Below are 17,933 nucleotides of genomic sequence, written 5' to 3'. Positions count from 1 at the left end.
TTCCTTTTATGGACTAGATTGTATAAGTCATTTGTGGAAATTCATTCTTACAATGATTTAAATCTTTTAGCATGCTAAAAAAACATTAGCTAAATTGTTATATTGAATCTTTGTTTTCTTTATCTGTTTAAGTATTGTATTTAGAGACAACTCAGTTTTTAATGTTTTGTATTTAGAACTTCTAAATCAATCTCTGACACTTTTTCATGTTAGGAGAAATTCTAAATCAGAATTATTATTTTTTAAAATTTATTTCTATCGCACCTTACTTGAAATTTATTTTAGATTATTAAGAGGAATACTATCTGGTGTACAACTTGAGAAAATCCTTAAAAAAAAGTACCAAACTACTTTTCTGTTTGTTCAGGTAACAAAAAGGTTATGGGTCACCTTTAAAGCACCATCACTGTGTACTGTGAAAGTCATTCATAGAAAAATTAGGTCAGACAAGAGATGCTGGGCACATGATTTCCTATCTGTTGAACTACGTACTTACTATGAGACTCCATCATGTATAATCTGTCCGGCAATGATCTTATCTCCTGATGATGTGGTTTTTTTGTGTGCACAACTGAGACCTAGTTGTAACTGGTAGGTGTGTTTTGAAACAGGAATGGGCCAAGGTGTACCCGTAGTTGGGTTGGTGGTGGAAGGAGATGCCAATGTGATTCCAATGGTGTGGGAGTATGTAACGACCAGCCCACCTGTCCCTGTGGTGGTCTATGAGGGCACTGGCAGAGCTGCTGATATTCTGGCTTTCACCCACAAACATACGGGTGATACAGGGTGAGTAGCGCATGATCTGCCATGCTGGGGGTGATCTAAAAATGCCCAAACCACAGAGATGATTTCTAATGTTTCTAGTACCGCTAGTGTGGGGTTAGTGAATGTAGGCTGTGAGGACTGAGGTAGGAAGAAGAATGATGTGCCTTGGGTTTGGCTTTGATTAACCCAGTGTTAATCTGTATTTGTAATTCTTGTTGTGATTGTTTTGTCACCTTCAGTGCAGTTCTTAGCTGCGGACTCTACATTAAACCCATTCTGATGCCAATTTTGTATGCAAAATGAAAATAAATAGATTTGTGAACTTGTGTAGCAAATTAATTTTTTTTGTGTGAAAGTCAAAAGGGCTATTTACATGAAAGTTAATTAAAAAGAAACAAAACTGGATTTGTTCCAATTAAAAGATGACAATTTAGTAAGCTTCAGTTATTCATTACTGAATACTGCACTACTAATTTATTTGTAATCTTAATATCCTTTTCTGAGCATACTATTTTTCTGTAACACATTGCAATGAGAAGTTTTTTCACTTTCTTTTCCTTCCATATTTCTTGATCTTTAAAAAGAACTTCTGGTCGTTTGAACAGGAGAGAAGAATATAAACAGCAATGTTAGCAGACAGAAATAAGGGGAAAATGGGTGTAGAAAAAAAAAAAAAGATATATTAAGATTAATAAACAAATAATGAGGAATTGAATTTATTTATAAATTAATATGAAGGAATGAAGATGATTGCTAAAATTTCAGTGATTGTTTGCTCTATATGCACAGACAGTCCCTTAAAAATTAACTTCTCATTTTTTTTATTTCCAGTATGTATGATCAGAGCAAATGTCTGTGTAAATAATAATTGATGTTATAGGATATCTTTGCCTTCTTTTATTGGACGAAGGAAGCAGTAACACAGCTCTGCTCAGCACAGTTTTCTCCTCTTCCTTAGATGTTGTTTGGACTGGGGAGAAGTAGCCAGTAATATTTTAGCTTGTGTATCTCTTTTTCAGGGAGCTGCGCCCTCAAGTGAAGCAGGAGGTTTTAGTAATGATTCAAAACATGTTTAGTTTGGGACAGAAACAGTCCAGTCATCTATTTCACATTTTGATGGAATGCATGGAGCACAGAAAGTCTGTGAGTGGGATTCATGCTCTGACTTTACAATATATTGATCTGCTGTAATCTTTTTTGCCCTTTTTGTGTTTGATTGACACCACAGTTGTAAGCGTAATAATGTTATCCCTAAAATAAAAGTGACACAAAAGAGTCTGTGCTGATTTATATCTTAGGCAGCTCCACAGATGCTTCTTAGGAGTTAACTTCGGAAATCTCAGTGGCTGCTTATGAAATGACAACCTTTCTGATTTTAGTTGAGGCTAGGCATCTTTATTTTCACAAGAAAGATAAAGTAATTTTTACTTTTTAAATCATTTAGTAGTGTTTTCTGTGTAATTTGGAAGTGTTTATATCCATTCTTCTACTCATAATAGTATTGTGCTTGATTTTGTCACAGAGCATAGGGATTTTCAAAATATGCTGGCATGTTTAGTGACTTGTGAGCACATTTAGGGCTGCCAAATATTTGTTTTAGGAATAATGACAGAGATTACTAAAATGAAAACTATCCATTCTGTTTTTGTTATTATTTGTTTTAATTTGTTAAAGTGTCTGTTCTCTACTTGGAAGCTGAGTAGTTATTTATCATATTGCATTTTTATATTTCAGAGCTTTAAAGCTAATTGGAAAGAAATAGACTCATGTTATTATGCAGTAGGTTGATGGCAGTTGGTCTTGGATGCTATTGCATTACATGCAAAATGGTACATTTCCTTTCTGAAACAAAGGAAAATTAGTCTGGGCTTTGCCAGTGTTTATGTTGGTGTGTATGATTTAATCTACCAGAGCCAAGAAGAAATAATCACACCTCAAATAGTGTACTTTTGCAATTCTAACAGATAACTGTACTTGATGTGGAATCTGAAGAGCATCAAGACATTGATTTGTCAATTCTAACTGCACTCCTGAAAGGTACATATTTGAAAATACAGTTCTTGTCTGACATGCAGTCTTGTCATCTTACCTTTCCAAAGCAAAGGAATAATATTGATCGTGCAAACTGCTGGTTTTTTTACTTGTTTCCTAGGTACAAATATGTCTGCATCAGATCAGCTGAATTTGGCATTGGCTTGGAACCAGCTAGATATTGCCAAGAAACATATATTGGTTTATGGACAACACTGGAAGGTACTTTTATATTTTATTTTTTCACAGTGTCTTTACATTTTGTTGTGGTGACTGATTTGGCATAATTTGCATTTGTCAGGCTTTAGCTAAGGAGTGGTATGGTGCTTGGATTCAGTCTTTTGGAGTTATGATCTCTGATTTTGGAGAGTCATTGTCCTTAAAACTTCAAAGTGTTCAAATGCAGAGGGCATCACATGAAGAATCAAGTGCTGTGTTTATCTAGAAAAGAGATTCTTTCTAAAATTCCTATGGTTTTCACTGCTAGCCTTTCAAAATAGCTTCAGTGATCCATCTGGATGTATATTTTTCAAGCCTGTGTTGACAATATCTGATTGTCATGGACATTTCTTTGTAATCCAGAGTACATTTTTTTCCTGAAAGACTTAGCTCCTGAAGGAGTATTTTCTCTGTTTTCCTAGATCTAGGAAATTAGGATCTTCCAGGATCAATACTGAATACTTTATGGTATTGACAGGTAGAAAAAACTGTTGTTAATATGGCATTGTGGCTCAGCTTTGCAGAAAAAGACCCGACAGACACCAAGGTGAATATGAGTCAGCAGCCCTTGCCATTTAGCAGGCTAAGGCCTAACAGTATTTTTAGCTGTGTTGGGCAGTACTGCTAGCAGATCCAGAAAAGTGACCTCCCCACTCTACTGAGGCACTGCTGAGGCTGCTCTTGGACTGTGTCCATTTCTGGGTCCCCAAGTGCAAGAGAGATGTGGACCTACTAGAAGGAGTCCAACATGGGACCACAAATACGATTAAGAAACTGGAATGTCTCTCCTATTAGGAAATGCTGAGAGTGCTGGGACTTTCCGCTGATTTCAAAAGTAAATTTTTTTCTTAAAGAAATGACATCTGAAGCTCCCAAAACTACATTTTAAGTAAGTTTTGCCCTCTAAGAATTACAATATTGATTTTGCTATTCCGAGAACTTTCCAGACTAAATTTGGTATAACAGACAGTGAATATATGTATTTTGCTAATTGACCAAGTTGATCACTTAAAAAAAAAAAAAAAAGGCTTGTATTTATTGGTCACTAGTTCTTATACATCTTCAGTGCACTCTATATCCCTTTTTATACAACCCGGTGGTGTACAGAGCTGGATATGTGACTATTACGCTTGAGATGTTTGGGCATCTGTGAATTAAATTTGTTTCCTCTTCGGGCTCAGTTCACTATCCATGAAGTGTTGGTGATCACAGAATAATCTTGAGGAAAAAAATCAGTGGTAAGAACGGTGTTCAGTGCTCGCTGAAAAATAAAGAAGGAATTTTCCCAGTTATTTTCTGGTATTTGAATAGTGTGCAAATGATAAAGGGTGATCCAAGTCTGAAACCATAAGACTAGATCAAAATGTTGAATAGCTGCCTGCTGAGTGAGCATCATTCACTGTGTGAACTGAGTGAGCTGGTTTCCCCTCTAGGAAAACACTGTATATGATTGTGCAGTGAGTAATTGTACCATTATTCATGGTGATGAATTATGTGATAGCTTTTGAGTGATTGACCACAGAACCTTAATAGTATTTGTGCAACAGAGACTTTTGTTTTTATGAGATACAAAAAAGAAGATATGGAAAAGATTTGTGTATAAACAAGTATGTGTACATATTTTTGCCTTAATTTTTTTTTTATTTTTTTTTTTTTAATATGCTATTATGCTTTGACCCTATAAAGGGAACTGATTTTTTTCTGGTATCTTCATTCAAGATCTGTTTTATAACATGTATGTTTCTTTATTTGCATTTATTCTGGCAGTTCTTCAGTCTCACTGCAAGATATTGATAAACTTTATTTGCACTATTTGTGTAAGGTATTGAGGAAGAACAGACAGCATTTATTCTTCCTGTTTTAAATTCTATGCTATTGTAGTAGCCAAAGTATTAAGCTTTTGCCATTTTTATCTCTGAAGATGTATTCTAACAAGGCCTGTGGGTCTGCATCATTCATTCATATTTATATATGTGGCAGGTTAAACCTATTTTGAGCTGTAAATTAATATAACTGATATAAAAAGTTGAGAGGGAAGGCTGAGATCTTAAACTAAGAATGTTAGATGTCAATGATTGTTTGCTGTGTGAAAATTTCATCTGATGCCATCTCTTCTTTGGGATGTGGGGAATAATGAGTAACAGTTTCTTAGTCCCTGAATGTCAGTAAACTAACTGGTGGTGTACCAGCTATTCAAGATGTGGTTCTTTGTTGAGATATTTGGTGAAATAGAAATATTTTTATATGATTCTGCATTAATTTAAGCATAAATAAATTGACTAGTATCTGTACACTGAGTATTTTCTGAGGTACTTTCAAGGCTCATATTGTGCAAGTGGATTATTATTTTTTTTTACTCAAGTGCACAGTATTTCATGATTGCCAATATTAAATTTCATCTTTTTTTTTCTTTTTTTTTCTTTTTTGATTGGTTTGTTGGCCCAAATTTTGTGAGATTTTTCTGTTCTTTTTCACAACCAGTTTAGCTATTACGAGTATTTTTTGCCAAAGCAGTATTCAATATGTGGGATTTTCTCAATGTCCGTTCTTCCTGCCATGTGGTTAGCTGTTAGTCAACTAGAAGACCTTCTGCCTTGTGACCACATAATTCATTTAGAACTCCTTTAAGAAAGTCACTGCTAACATAGTTTATGGAGATAATATGCTGTGATAGTCAGAAAGCCTTATTCTCAATATCCAAGTAAAAATTCTAGTAGTTATGATTTCATTTTATGAAATAAATGTCTTGCTTTCTTTTACTCTATTGTATTTACCCATGTCTCTATTATTGGTGTTTCATAACATATTTTAATTATATTTCTCCTTAGAAAGTTCTGACAATATTAATGTACATAGATTGACAACTTTTGTTTATTTTAAAAAATTAGCATATTTTTCTACCATCTTCTATTATGCTGTTAGTAGGGCTAATTTCAGCTGTCCCTGCTTCCTGAGAGTGGGAAGCACCATACTGACAATTTGCTACCATTTTACTCATGACTTCTAAAATCTTTTCTACTGTCAGACTAATTTGACACAGTTCCTTGGATTTATTTGCCCTAAAGAAAACTTTGTTGTAGGAACTTTCCCACTACACTGTGTAGTTTGGAACGAGGCAGTGAATCAATTTACTGCGTCTGTAATAACCTTATGCCTTTTCATGTTTCTTTTGCACCTTGATCATCATGGATTTTCTCCCCTGCTCCTCTCCTCTGCTTCAGATGTGTTTCAAAAAAGATCTGTCTGTGTGTTCCTATCTGTTTCAGTACATTCGTTTGGCACCATTTTGAATGAAAAGTCATTTTCAAATAATGAGTACATTCTCCTCTTCAAGTAAGATTTAAAGAACTTGTAATAAACAACCCTCATGCCTCTCTTTGCTTCTCCAGCAAGAAATTGCAAAGAAGCATATTCCTGAAAATTTTCTTTCAACAAGGAGAAAACAATCTTAAATAACAGTATTTTCTTCACAAATTGTAAAAAAGACGAAACATATATATGCAAGTCTTTTTTGTTTTTTTTTGACCTAGATGCTCATTCAGCCAGTGCAATTGTAAGGGTATACAGTTTGTGCACAATTACTGCAGCTGGATGTTGGAATTTTTGAACACATTTTTAATCATCCATTTAAGCGAGTGATTATTCATGCAGACATAGTATTTTTCTGTGCATTTAAGTGCTTTAAGGAAGTGTGTGACTATGCAGAAATTGTGGACGTTTCTTTTTAGCACTCTGGTCTTAAAAGTTGAGAAGTAAGGATTATGACCAGCTGTAACTACGTTTCTGCTTAAAGGTAATCTCAGTCTGGAAGGGACTTTACAACGAAAAGTATCATTCTAGGAGTTACTGGATTGCTGTAAACCTCAGCAGTCAAACTTTCAGTGTAAGGAGTAACTGCTCCAGGAAATTTATACAAGAATAGACTTTGAGATATTTCTGAAAGAAGTATGAGTAATTCAGGAACATTGCACAAGGCTAGATAGTGATAGGACAAGGGGGAGTGGTCTTAAACTGTGACAGGGAGGTTTAGATGTTAGGAGGAAGTTTTTCACTCAGAGGGTGGTGACACACTGAGGTTGCCCGAGGAGGTTGTGGATGCCCCATCCCTGGAGGCTCTGAGCAGCCTGGTCTGGTGGTTGGTGACCCTGCACATAGCAGGGGTTTGAAATTAGATGATCTTTGTGGTCCTTTTCAACCCAGGCCATTCTGTGATTCTATGATATGATTCTATGAAGTTATTTCTTTTCACTTTTATAACATTTGCTGGTTATCTTATACAGTCACACTCATGAAACTGAGTACATGCACAGAAGAGAGTACGTTTGCATTCCAACTTTGCACCTGTCCTGTTTGGGTGCCATCATTCTCATTCTGCTCACTGCACTGCATTTTCTGTGTATCTAAGTTCTGCAGATATCTTCTTATGTGTTCCTCATATATCCAGCTCCTTTGCTATTTTGCATGTAGAAATCCCATTAAGCTGTGTGCAGGTAATGTGACTATAGTGTTTCAAAATTTGAACAGTGTTGTAGGTACAGCTCTGTTCTGCAGCATCTTTTAGAGACCTTATTCTAGTCCAGATTCTCTCTCATATGTGAAATCTGCTTTAGAGGACTTAAAATTCTACAGAGAGATCTTGAAATACAGTACCTTGAAGTGGCTCTCTTTCTGCCTGAAGCATTATCATACATTAGCTTCTAAAGTGAATTAGAGCAGGGGAGTATTATCCTACTGTAGAGTATAGTATTACAGAATCACAGAATCACAGAATGGCCAGGGTTGGAAAGGATCTCAAGAATCATGAATCTCCAACCCCCCTGTCACAGGCAAGGCCACCAACCTCCCCATTTAATATTAGACCAGGCTGCCCAGGGCCCCATCCAATCTGGCCTTGAACACCTCCAGGGACGGGGCATCCACAACCTCTCTGGGCAGCCTGTTGCAGCACCTCACCACTCTTCTGTAAAGAACTTCCCACTGACATCCAACCTAAATCTCCCCTCCCTCAACTTAAAACCATTTCCCCTTGTCCTGCAGTTATCAGCCCTTTCAAAAAGTTGATTCCCCTCCTGTTTGTAGGCTCCCTTTAGGTATTGAAAGGCTGCAATGAGGTCACCCTGCAGCCTTCTTTTCTCCAGGCTGAACAAGCCCAGCTCCCTCAGCCTGTCTTCATATGGGAGGTGCTTCAGCCCCCTGATCATCTTTGTGTTCATGTGTTTTATCCAAGTTTGGTTGTATAATCTTCTGTAAAAGTCCTTTTAGACAGTGGGTTTATGAGACTCTGTTGTACTCCCCCTCACTACTGGATTTTTTTGTGAGGATGCTTCCTCCAGCATATTTTTCTTTCATATTGTGTGCTGGAAGTACACATGAAGATGAATCATTGTGATAAAGAGTTTCTCAGCAGTTCAGGATTTTTTTTTTCCGTCTCCAAAATAAGATGGTTTTCCAGGCTTTCCCTCTGTCTCTGTCCTTCTCAAGGTTGGTGCATTGGAACAAGCAATGCTGGATGCTTTAGTGATGGACCGTGTGGATTTTGTAAAGCTGTTAATAGAGCATGGAGTGAACATGCACCGTTTTCTTACCATATCTCGTCTGGATGAGCTCTACAATACAGTGAGTATTGTAGTGCCTTACAGAAGGCACACAGATGACTTTGGATAAAAATATGTAGAAAGATTACTGTTCTGCTTAAGAGATTAGCCCACATTTTTTACAAAAGGCTTTGGAAAAAAATTGGAAATTAATGTTTTTCAATGATTTTTTTTTTTTTTTTAAATGAAGAATGTGTCCCATCTTTTTATTTTTCAGTTCATTGACTTAAACCAGACTGAATATTCACTTGAAGCTTATGAAAGTATACTCTGATTTTAGTCTGGTATTTGATGTATGATTATCTTGCTGGAAATGGTATGCTATTTAACCAAAGTTATACTTGCTTCTTTTTAGCATATGTCAAGATTGAAGATTGTGGAAGTGCTGCAGATTGATGATCAATTATTTTGAATAGGTTTGTGGAAGAAAATGAATCACAGTGGTGTATTCTGAAGATCTTCAAGCTTCTTTGATTTTCAAATGTAGAGAGACATGCTGGTTTACTTTTTTTTTTCTTTTCACATAACAGAAACAAGGACCATCCAATTTACTTTTGCAGCACCTTATTCGAGATGTGAAACAGGTAATGGATATAGGAAAAGCTGAGGAGCTAAAATAGTAACTTAAAAGTTTCAGTGTCCAGTGGTACCCTGCTATTAGTCAATACTGGGGAATACAAAATAGTAGAAACGATGGATTCATTACTAAAACCCTTTATCTACTAAATAGTTTTATCCTCATCCCACTAATACCCCCAAGCAATTAACTAACCTTCTACTGCATTTTCCCCAGAGTCCAGTACCTTAATTTCAAAGCTTGGCAGTTCGTATAGATCAGACTGTCTATTTCTTGAATTACTGAAATGACATTATGAAGTGGTTGCACAAAAGATTTAGTACATTAGTGCAATAATTATACTTACTGCTGTCAAGTTTTTTCCCCCTAAAGCTAAAGAAAGATTTTCCTTGTTAAGCAGTAACAGAAAGACGTTGTGACAGTGTATATATTAATGTGCTGCAGAGTCCTGAAGAACAGAAGGTGGCAGTGGATGACTACTGCACAGAGCTCTGTCTGATTTAGTTCAGTGGAAGCCTTATTATTTAGCTACATTTAATTTATTTTTTATTACCATTATCTATTGTACCTGACAGCTTTGCTTAGTCGGGAAAAGATGAGCAGTTCTTTTTGCATCTAGTCTCCACTACAGGAAATGCCGAGATACAAAACTGTGTTAATTGGCTAATTCTTTCTAAGGCATGAATACTAAGATAAGAAAGAAAAAACAAACAAACAAAAACAAACAACAACAAAAAAAACCAAAGATGACTGCTTGCAGAATTCTCTGATTTCATGTATCTCGGATCTTATCTCTCATCTCTTATCTCATCTTATCTCGGATTTCTGAATTAAGTTTATTTTTGTAGATAACCTTCATGTTAATGCTGCTGTGCAGCATGTTCTGCTTTTTATGGCAAGCTGTCCTTTCCCATGCTGATGGAAATATTTGAGGTCTAATTTATGTGGTGAAGAGAGAGAGTCACAATCTTGAAAATATATTCTACCTTTCCACTCTAAGAATAGAGATACTTTCTCCATTAATGTGACCAGCTTTGTTGCTGGTGTTTGAGCAGAAATACACTGTAGCTTGCCCTACAAGCATAATATATATGTTTTTTTTTTCATGCAAAGCAGTACCTACGGATACAGATAATCATAAATACTGGTCTGTCCCTTAATGCCAGAGCATTAAGAGCAAGCCAAGCCCTATCCTGTGAGATATGCCCCAGAATACTCAGTGTGTTTGTTGGTGCCCCTTGTTCTCAGGAATGGATAGCATTAACTGGTTATCCTGAGAAGTCAGTGAAGTCTCCTGAAAAAAGCTCAGCCTAATGAAGAAAATGGCTTTTCACAGTCAGAGAGGTGTAGACTGCTGGGAATGTATAAAACCTCTGATGCTGTACAGGAAGGCCCATTTTTCATATCCAAGAGTTATGGTTTAAGGTTTTGCTGATAATCTTTGTCATCCATATGACAGATAACCAGATAACCTGTTTTTCAAATAATTTGTCACAAAGCTTGTGTCTTGGAAGTGCATTTAATGTAAGCAGGCAATCAGTGGTGTTTTAAACACAAGTGGTGACAGACTTGGAAGATACATATAATGAACGTGGAAGTGAAGCTTTTGTTTTAGTTGTCATGGTAGTCTTGAGCCTCTACAAAAGACTCCGGTCTCCTGGAGTTACTCTACAATATTAAATATATTCATCATCTACTACTTTGTTTTTAATGAATTGGTTTAATGAGCAAATTGTACAATGCCAGTTGTCTCTTGTTATCAGAAAAAAATGTTTTTATCAGTCTGTCTGGTAAGTATCAGTGAGTATTCTGAAGTAAATTACTCTCACCATTGAATACAGCTGGTCTTGTGTATGTCCCTATGTGACGTGTATGCAGTGTACAGCAGATGTCACATTTTTAGGCTAAAAATATCAGTGTGCCTTATTTTCTCCTTCTCAGAGAAATTCCATATGCCTAAAGAATGTGTACTCTTTCTGACAGATGCCAGAGCTGTCAGTTGCACCTTCTACCAGCATTCCCTCATAGTAACAGGTGTTGAATTTTGCATATAATAACATCATGAAATTCTTGTGACATTTGGTGTTTCAGAGCACACTTCCCTCAGATAATAGGATATCCTTGATTGATGTTGGGTTGGTGATAGAGTATCTCCTTGGGGAAGCTTATCGAAGCAGCTACACAAGGAAACACTTCCGAGTTCTGTACAATAATCTCTGCAGAAAGCACAAGGTAAATTCTGTGAAATGCTTACCATGGGGAGCCAAGAAAAGTCATAGCATGACACCTGAAAACAGCTCAGGATGTCATTGTGGTTTGTTTGAAGACCATAAGTTAAGTATATTCTATGCTTGACAGGTCTATAAACTTGTCAGCTGAGGAGAGATTTGAAATGGACCAGGCAAATGCACCTGATATCTAGACAAAATGTTAGATATGCTATCATTTGCATAAAATGGTCAGCAAAAAGTTCAGGGAAACTTTTGTCTTTTAAAGAACTTGTGGAACCTTTCATAAAGATAGGCATTTGGAAAAGTATCCAGTATCCAGGCGATTCAATTGTAGCAAAAACTCTGTGTAGATGACTGTGTGTTATTGGGGAAACATGTATGTCATCTTTCAGAGAATTAGAGATATATGTATGATTTAAATTTCAAAATTAAATGTCGAACAGGCCATTTTTATCTTGACAGTATGTGCTCCTACTGTAGTTACAATGGTGGCTGACTCAAGTAGTCTCTGAATAACTCAGAGGCACCATCAAAACCAGCATTAAATACTGGTTACTAATTATAATTTATTGCTAATAAATAATGAATAAATTTCACCCCTAATTTGATTTTTTGCGTGTGTGTTTTGTGGTCTGCATTTTCATCTAGAGAGTGCTCTCCAGCTTTTCGGAGAACCTGTCTCATTCCCTTCATCAGAGCAATCAGATGGGTAGCAGAATGGGATCTCCTGAAAATACCTTGCATTCTCAGTTCTTCAGAACAGCACAACCTTACAAATGCAAGGTAATGTAATTGTTCTGAACTGTTCTTAGAACTAATTGGTCTACTGATCAGTCTTCTGAAAGATTTGTTGAAGACATATACTTGCAGGCTGTTACTTTGTTATAAGTTTTTATTGCCTATTTTTTATAAAGTAACGTACTCCTCCCATGATACTTTGTGACCTTAATCCACTTCTGGATAAGGGCTTTTATTCACTAAAGTAAATAAAATCCGTGGCATTCAGTTGTGGCTGGAATTCTTCATATTTGGAAATAGCAGTAGGAATTTTCTGATTTTCCCTGTTTTTTCTCAGGATTGCTTATAAAAGTAACTGCACTAAGAGTTACAGTTCTGATATCTCGAAAATGGCAACAATATTTTCTATCAAGGAAAGAATGTTAAAAGAGCAAAGGTCACTACATAGGTATTACTCATAGGTATCTGATATGTAACCATGAAGTTAAATGAGTTCAATTGGCTTTATTAGAACTGAGCCAGGATGAACTCACTTTAGCAAGACTTTCTTTGCCTTTAGCAGAGAATACCCAGATAGGAATGTGTAGAAACTCTACACTATATGTGTGGCAGACAGTAAAAACTAACTTTAACTATTTTAAGTCCTTTGGCTACATTTGATTTTCCTCTTGCTTTTTCTCTTGCCGTGACTCAAGTACATAAAAGTAGTATCTTGGTGTTTCAGGGACTGGAGACAAGGGATGGCAGTAAATGGGAGGAGTGTTTTTCCTCTGCAGATGTTATCCCTTCTTAGCACTAGTAATCTGACTATAATATTAGCTATGGTTTATGACTTAGATATATGTGAAAACCAAACACTTGGCTATTTGCAATTTGGGTTTGCTTGCAGTTTTCTTTACATGAGCCTCAACCATTCACAGAAATTTATTTATTTTTTTTTAAACAAATTTATAGGAAAAATCAACTGGTTTCCATAAGTCTAAGAAGAAATTAAAAGAGAATATAAAATTTGCAGAAAACTATGAGTCATCTGGTTTTATCTACCCCTATAATGACCTCCTGGTTTGGGCAGTTTTAATGAGAAGACAGAAGATGGCGATGTTCTTCTGGCAGCACGGAGAGGAAGCCATGGTCAAAGCGGTTGTGGCTTGTAAACTCTACAGGGCAATGGCACATGAAGCTAAGCAGAGCAACATGATGGATGACACTTCAGAAGAACTTAAGAAGTACTCAAAGTATGAGTTCTCCCTTTTTCTTAATGCACAAGGAGTGCTTAAGATTAGTGATTCTGCAGACTGTAGAGTGTAAAATACCTTCAGCTGTGCATTGTTTATAACGTACAGTGGAGCTCTGTATTAGTGCACAGTCTAATCAAGTGTTAAGGGAAATCTACTAGCATGTAATCTAGTTGCACAGTTGAAAATGAAAATATAGGTGAGAAATACATATCTCACTGCTAAATGGTTAAGTGGAAAGTTGAAATTTCCTTTGTGGCTTCCCTTATCAGCTTCATCTGTGAAAAAGCCATTATGGTACAACTGTATTAAACTTTTCAAACCAGCGCTAACAGTTGGTAATAAGCAAAGTAAAACCAGTCCTTAAGTCCTGCTTTGTGTAACACATAAAAGGAAGTATTTTCCTGAAATATCTGAGTAAATGAAAAATGAAGTCCAAGAATTTTCTTCAAGTTTGTTATATCATTTCAGGGTTTCCTATGGCTTTGTAACTATAATTCCTCCAATTCAGAGTACAGTAAATTGTGCTGGCTTGTTAACGTGTATAAGTCCAAAGTTTAATTTAAAGGAAGGTATATCTTCTGGCGGAGTCTCTTCAACAAAAATATTATAGGAACTATTGTAATAGAAGAGGTTTTTACAACTATCTGCTTTGCTTCCTCACAGTGATGAGTTGCTGAAGGAAATGCACAGCATTTTATAGGATCCATTTTGATCACTGAATGAGGTTAGGAACAAAACAAATAAAAAAATTAGAAAACAAGATGTCGCAAAAGTCTATGATTAGAACTAAATAATTACATTTACCCCCCAAATTATTTTTTACTCTATATATTGATAAAGCAATGTGAGCAGTGGGAGAAGATATACTGTGATTTTTCACTGAACTTTAGTTAATGGAACTCTTTGCAGTAGTAATTCTGAGTTTTGACAGGTCCCTGCTATTGTGACTGATAATTCTTTTCTGTTCTAGGGAATTTGGGCAGCTTGCTTTAGATATATTGGAGAAAGCATTCAAACAAAATGAACAAATGGCCATGAAGTTGCTGACCTATGAGCTGAAAAACTGGAGCAACTCAACGTGCTTGAAACTGGCAGTATCTGTGGGCCTTCGGCCTTTTGTGTCTCATACTTGTACACAGATGCTGCTGACTGATATGTGGATGGGACGTCTGAAGATGCGGAAGAACTCCTGGTTTAAGGTAACATCACTCTAACTTTCTGAGCACTTAGATGCTGTTCCAATGCTTTATACGTGTCTGCATGGTTATGAACTAGTCCAATGTAGATATGCTTGAGCATGGATTGGACTGTGCACATCTGGGAAAGAAAAGAAAGACACGGGAAGGGAGGACAGTGTTTGCTTTGGTTTTACTTCTTTGCAAAAACAAGCTGGGGAGTAGAAGGTGAATGCATATTCTGAGTTGTCTCTGTTCCCATCTCCTCAGCATCCTCTAATCCCTCCCCACCTGCTCTCACTGCACTGCATTGCTGGTTCTCTGGGAATCTAGAGCAGTGGGTAGTTCTTCACAGACAGTAGGAGTGTGGTGTGGCAGTTCCTGCTGTAGTGACTCCTTCCCAGGCCACGGAGTAGCTCTGCTTTTTAGCTATCTCTGTGCATGGCAATCTTTGTCCTCAGGACTATGCTTTCACTACTGAATTAATTTCCTGAATCTCACATTCCTCTTTTAGGTCATTATAAGTATTCTCCTGCCTCCCACTATCTTGATGCTGGAGTTTAAAAGCAAGGCTGAAATGTCTCATGTGCCTCAGTCTCAAGACTTCCATCAGTTCACATGCTACCATGGTGATCAAAGCCCAGCCAGCACTAAAGATGTCCTGTCTCTGGTTAGTCTGTGACAAGCAGTCATTTGTGTCTGTTTGTTGAATGAGGGAGGAACGTTCAGATGGAAACAAAGGCACCAGATTCTCAAGTAGGGCTTTGAGTCCTGGTTTGGGCAGAACCTGAATGGACCTTTGGCAAGTCACTTAATCTGTCCTGCACTGCTCGTATTGAGAAAATAATTCCTGAACTCACAGGAATACAGAAGTTATAACTGTCAGTCAATTTTGCTATTATTTTAGTGTATAAACTCTCTACTCTCTTTATTCAAAGGTATCTCTAATTCTCAGTCTCTTGAGTCTAATTAAGTCTTCATATTATTTAAAGCATAATGTGCTTTTGGTTTGGTCACATAAACTTAGTACTGAAGCACTCTATGGGGTCTTGTATTTGCACTAAAGTCCTTGGATTTGAATGTAGAGAGTCTCTAGCATAGGTGAAGATTTTTCCCATTAAGATCTGAATTCCTCCAGTCTTCCACTAAGCAGTGTTGTTTATCCTTTTTCCTCATTTTTTCACAATTCCTTGACTTAAAATCATCTAGAATTTTTCAGTGTGAGGCAGATATCAGACACAGAGAACTTCCTACACATCGATGTTGATAAAGCATTGACCAGTGAAAACATGATTGTCAAGTGAAATGTGTCAGGCAGTCTTGCTCTTCCTACAGAAGACGAGGTATAGGTTGCCTTGGACCTTCTCAGTTCACTTTCAATTTGCATAAAATAAGAGTGGATTACTGTCTGGGGCTTTTGCTGCAGAATTGCAGATCTGTTAATGCCACACCTGTGTTTTTTATTTCTGATGTGGAAAACTGCTCAAATCTCTTACTCCCTGCAGTGCCTGTCTAATATAGTCAGCTCAGAAAGAGCTTTCTATGGGGTTAGGTAGCAGCTATGATACACACAATAGGTGAGTTTTAATTACTTGCTTTCAGGACCCCCTGCAGTCTGGTGGAAGGCAGTGCAGCACTTTTTTCACGTGTCCCACAAAGGCTGCTTCCCTTCTAAACTAGCAATAGGTTTAACTTCTAATACAGACAGTTGTTTAAAACAAAAGTCTGGCCTAGTTTTCTTAAATACTCTAATATGAAATATAGTAGAAAAAAGTATAGATCATTTCATCAGTGTACATGTGACACATAGAACATTTTTTACATGTAGTTATAAATTCCACTTTCTTGGATATTGAAGTCTTTCATGGGAGAAGTTCTCATTTATCTTAGAGAGGTTCTGGTGAGAGTATGTCAGGATGATTCAGTATACCAATTTCTCTGTTTTATTACTTTTCTGAATCAAAGATGATGGAAAAATATTTAGTTTTCTGCCCATAATTCAAGGAGGAGTTGTGTAATGGACATAGATCTCCAGGTCCTGAAAATGCTATGCTGCAGATGTCTACTAACATTAAGTCTTAGCATCAATATTAGCCAAGACAGTTTACTAACACTAAAACAAAGTAAAATGAAGTAGTTTGGTTTCTCCCGTCCTGACCAGCTATTATCTCTCTATAGTTTCGCAAGGGTACTCCATTTCATCTCTTGAAACTCCTTTCAAATTCTTCTGTTATTATTGGTTTTTTTTTTGTTTGTTTGGTTGGTTGGTTGGTTGGTTGTTGTTTTTTTTTTTTTATCCCAGCTGTCTGCTGCTGTGGGTCTGCAGCAACTCAAATTCTTATGTCATGAGAAGGGTTCTTGTACATGTGTCAAACTGTGAACGTAGAATGATTTGTTTTTTCCTTTATTTTAATTTTGCTGAGGAAGAAATTATATATTTTTTTTCTAAGCAGATTTTGGGACAGAATATTTGTTTTGTCTTCATCTTCTAATGAGGCATATAATACATCAAAAATAGCAACTGGATTTCGTATTTATTACTTCATTGTCCTGACATTTTATGTGCAAGTATATTTAGATTGTGTACAATGGACCGAAATAGGCTACTTATTTCTTTGCTTCGTAATGGCACACAGATGTGAGTGGATTTCTAAACAACACACTTAGGTCAAATAGAAGTTGCTACTTGTCTGTATTTTAAAGGTCTTGCTGAAACGAGAAACGTGTCAGAAACAGGACCAAGTTTAGGTCTGCTGATCTCTACCTGTTAATCATAAGAGCAAATACTAAGAGGTATTTATAGCAGAAAAGCTGTGATGGTAATGAAATGGTTGTAACAAGATAAAATCAAGCTAGAGTAATTTTTTACAGATTCTGAACAAAGCATAAACATTTGTGTGTTCTGCTAACATAGCACAACCTTTGCTGTCATAGGCTATAGTTTCTTACTTTTAAAATGCTCTTTCCTTTTAAAGAAAGATTGTGATGTGGAGAAGGTAGCTCAGACGTCTGATGAAAGTCAAGTAGACGACGCACAAGGAAACCTGACTGGCACTAGAAAAATCTATGAGTTCTACAATGCACCGATTGTCAAATTCTGGTTTCACACGGTTTGTCGTTGCACAAAAACTTAGATTTCCAAAATTCTCCTTGATTTCTAAAGTACTACTTGATACCATTTGTTCTTGTTCTTTGCCCAGCATGGACTAACTGGTGGGGAGGAGTGGGAAAAGATGTGAATATTTCTCTTGCAATCTCGCAATTGCATGAAAATCTTTACAGCTAAAATCACGTAGCTGCTATTGAAAAAAGCATAGAAACAGCACGCCCATAAAAAAAAAAAAAAAAAAAAAAAAATAAAAAAA

General features: G+C 36.6%; 1 protein-coding gene across 5 annotated transcripts in view; it reads left to right on the top strand.

Annotated features, from left to right (window-relative positions):
- TRPM6 (transient receptor potential cation channel subfamily M member 6) overlaps positions 1-17,933 on the top strand; it is a 96,419-nt gene that overhangs the window by 37,316 nt on the left and 41,170 nt on the right. For 3 of the 5 annotated variants that reach the window (XM_042826793.1, XM_042826794.1, XM_042826796.1), the window contains 12 exons: positions 612-786; positions 1,785-1,908; positions 2,730-2,802; positions 2,918-3,018; positions 8,497-8,631; positions 9,140-9,193; positions 11,278-11,418; positions 12,066-12,200; positions 13,110-13,390; positions 14,364-14,592; positions 15,083-15,238; positions 17,544-17,678. In XM_042826793.1, coding sequence (XP_042682727.1) covers positions 612-786; positions 1,785-1,908; positions 2,730-2,802; positions 2,918-3,018; positions 8,497-8,631; positions 9,140-9,193; positions 11,278-11,418; positions 12,066-12,200; positions 13,110-13,390; positions 14,364-14,592; positions 15,083-15,238; positions 17,544-17,678 — 1,739 coding nt within the window. Of the gene's footprint in view, positions 1-611; positions 791-1,784; positions 1,909-2,729; positions 2,803-2,917; positions 3,019-8,496; positions 8,632-9,139; positions 9,194-11,277; positions 11,419-12,065; positions 12,201-13,109; positions 13,391-14,363; positions 14,593-15,082; positions 15,239-17,543; positions 17,679-17,933 lie in introns of those variants that run through there. The other 2 variants (XM_042826795.1, XM_042826797.1) reach the window with 2 other exon arrangements.

The sequence above is a fragment of the Centrocercus urophasianus genome, unplaced genomic scaffold (assembly GCF_019232065.1).
Source record: "Centrocercus urophasianus isolate 14NV4802_14NV808 unplaced genomic scaffold, USGS_Curo_1.0 seq_27, whole genome shotgun sequence".
Lineage (NCBI taxonomy): Eukaryota > Metazoa > Chordata > Aves > Galliformes > Phasianidae > Centrocercus > Centrocercus urophasianus.
Note: the sequence above shows the minus strand (reverse complement) of the source record. Positions and strands in the feature narration are given on the sequence as shown.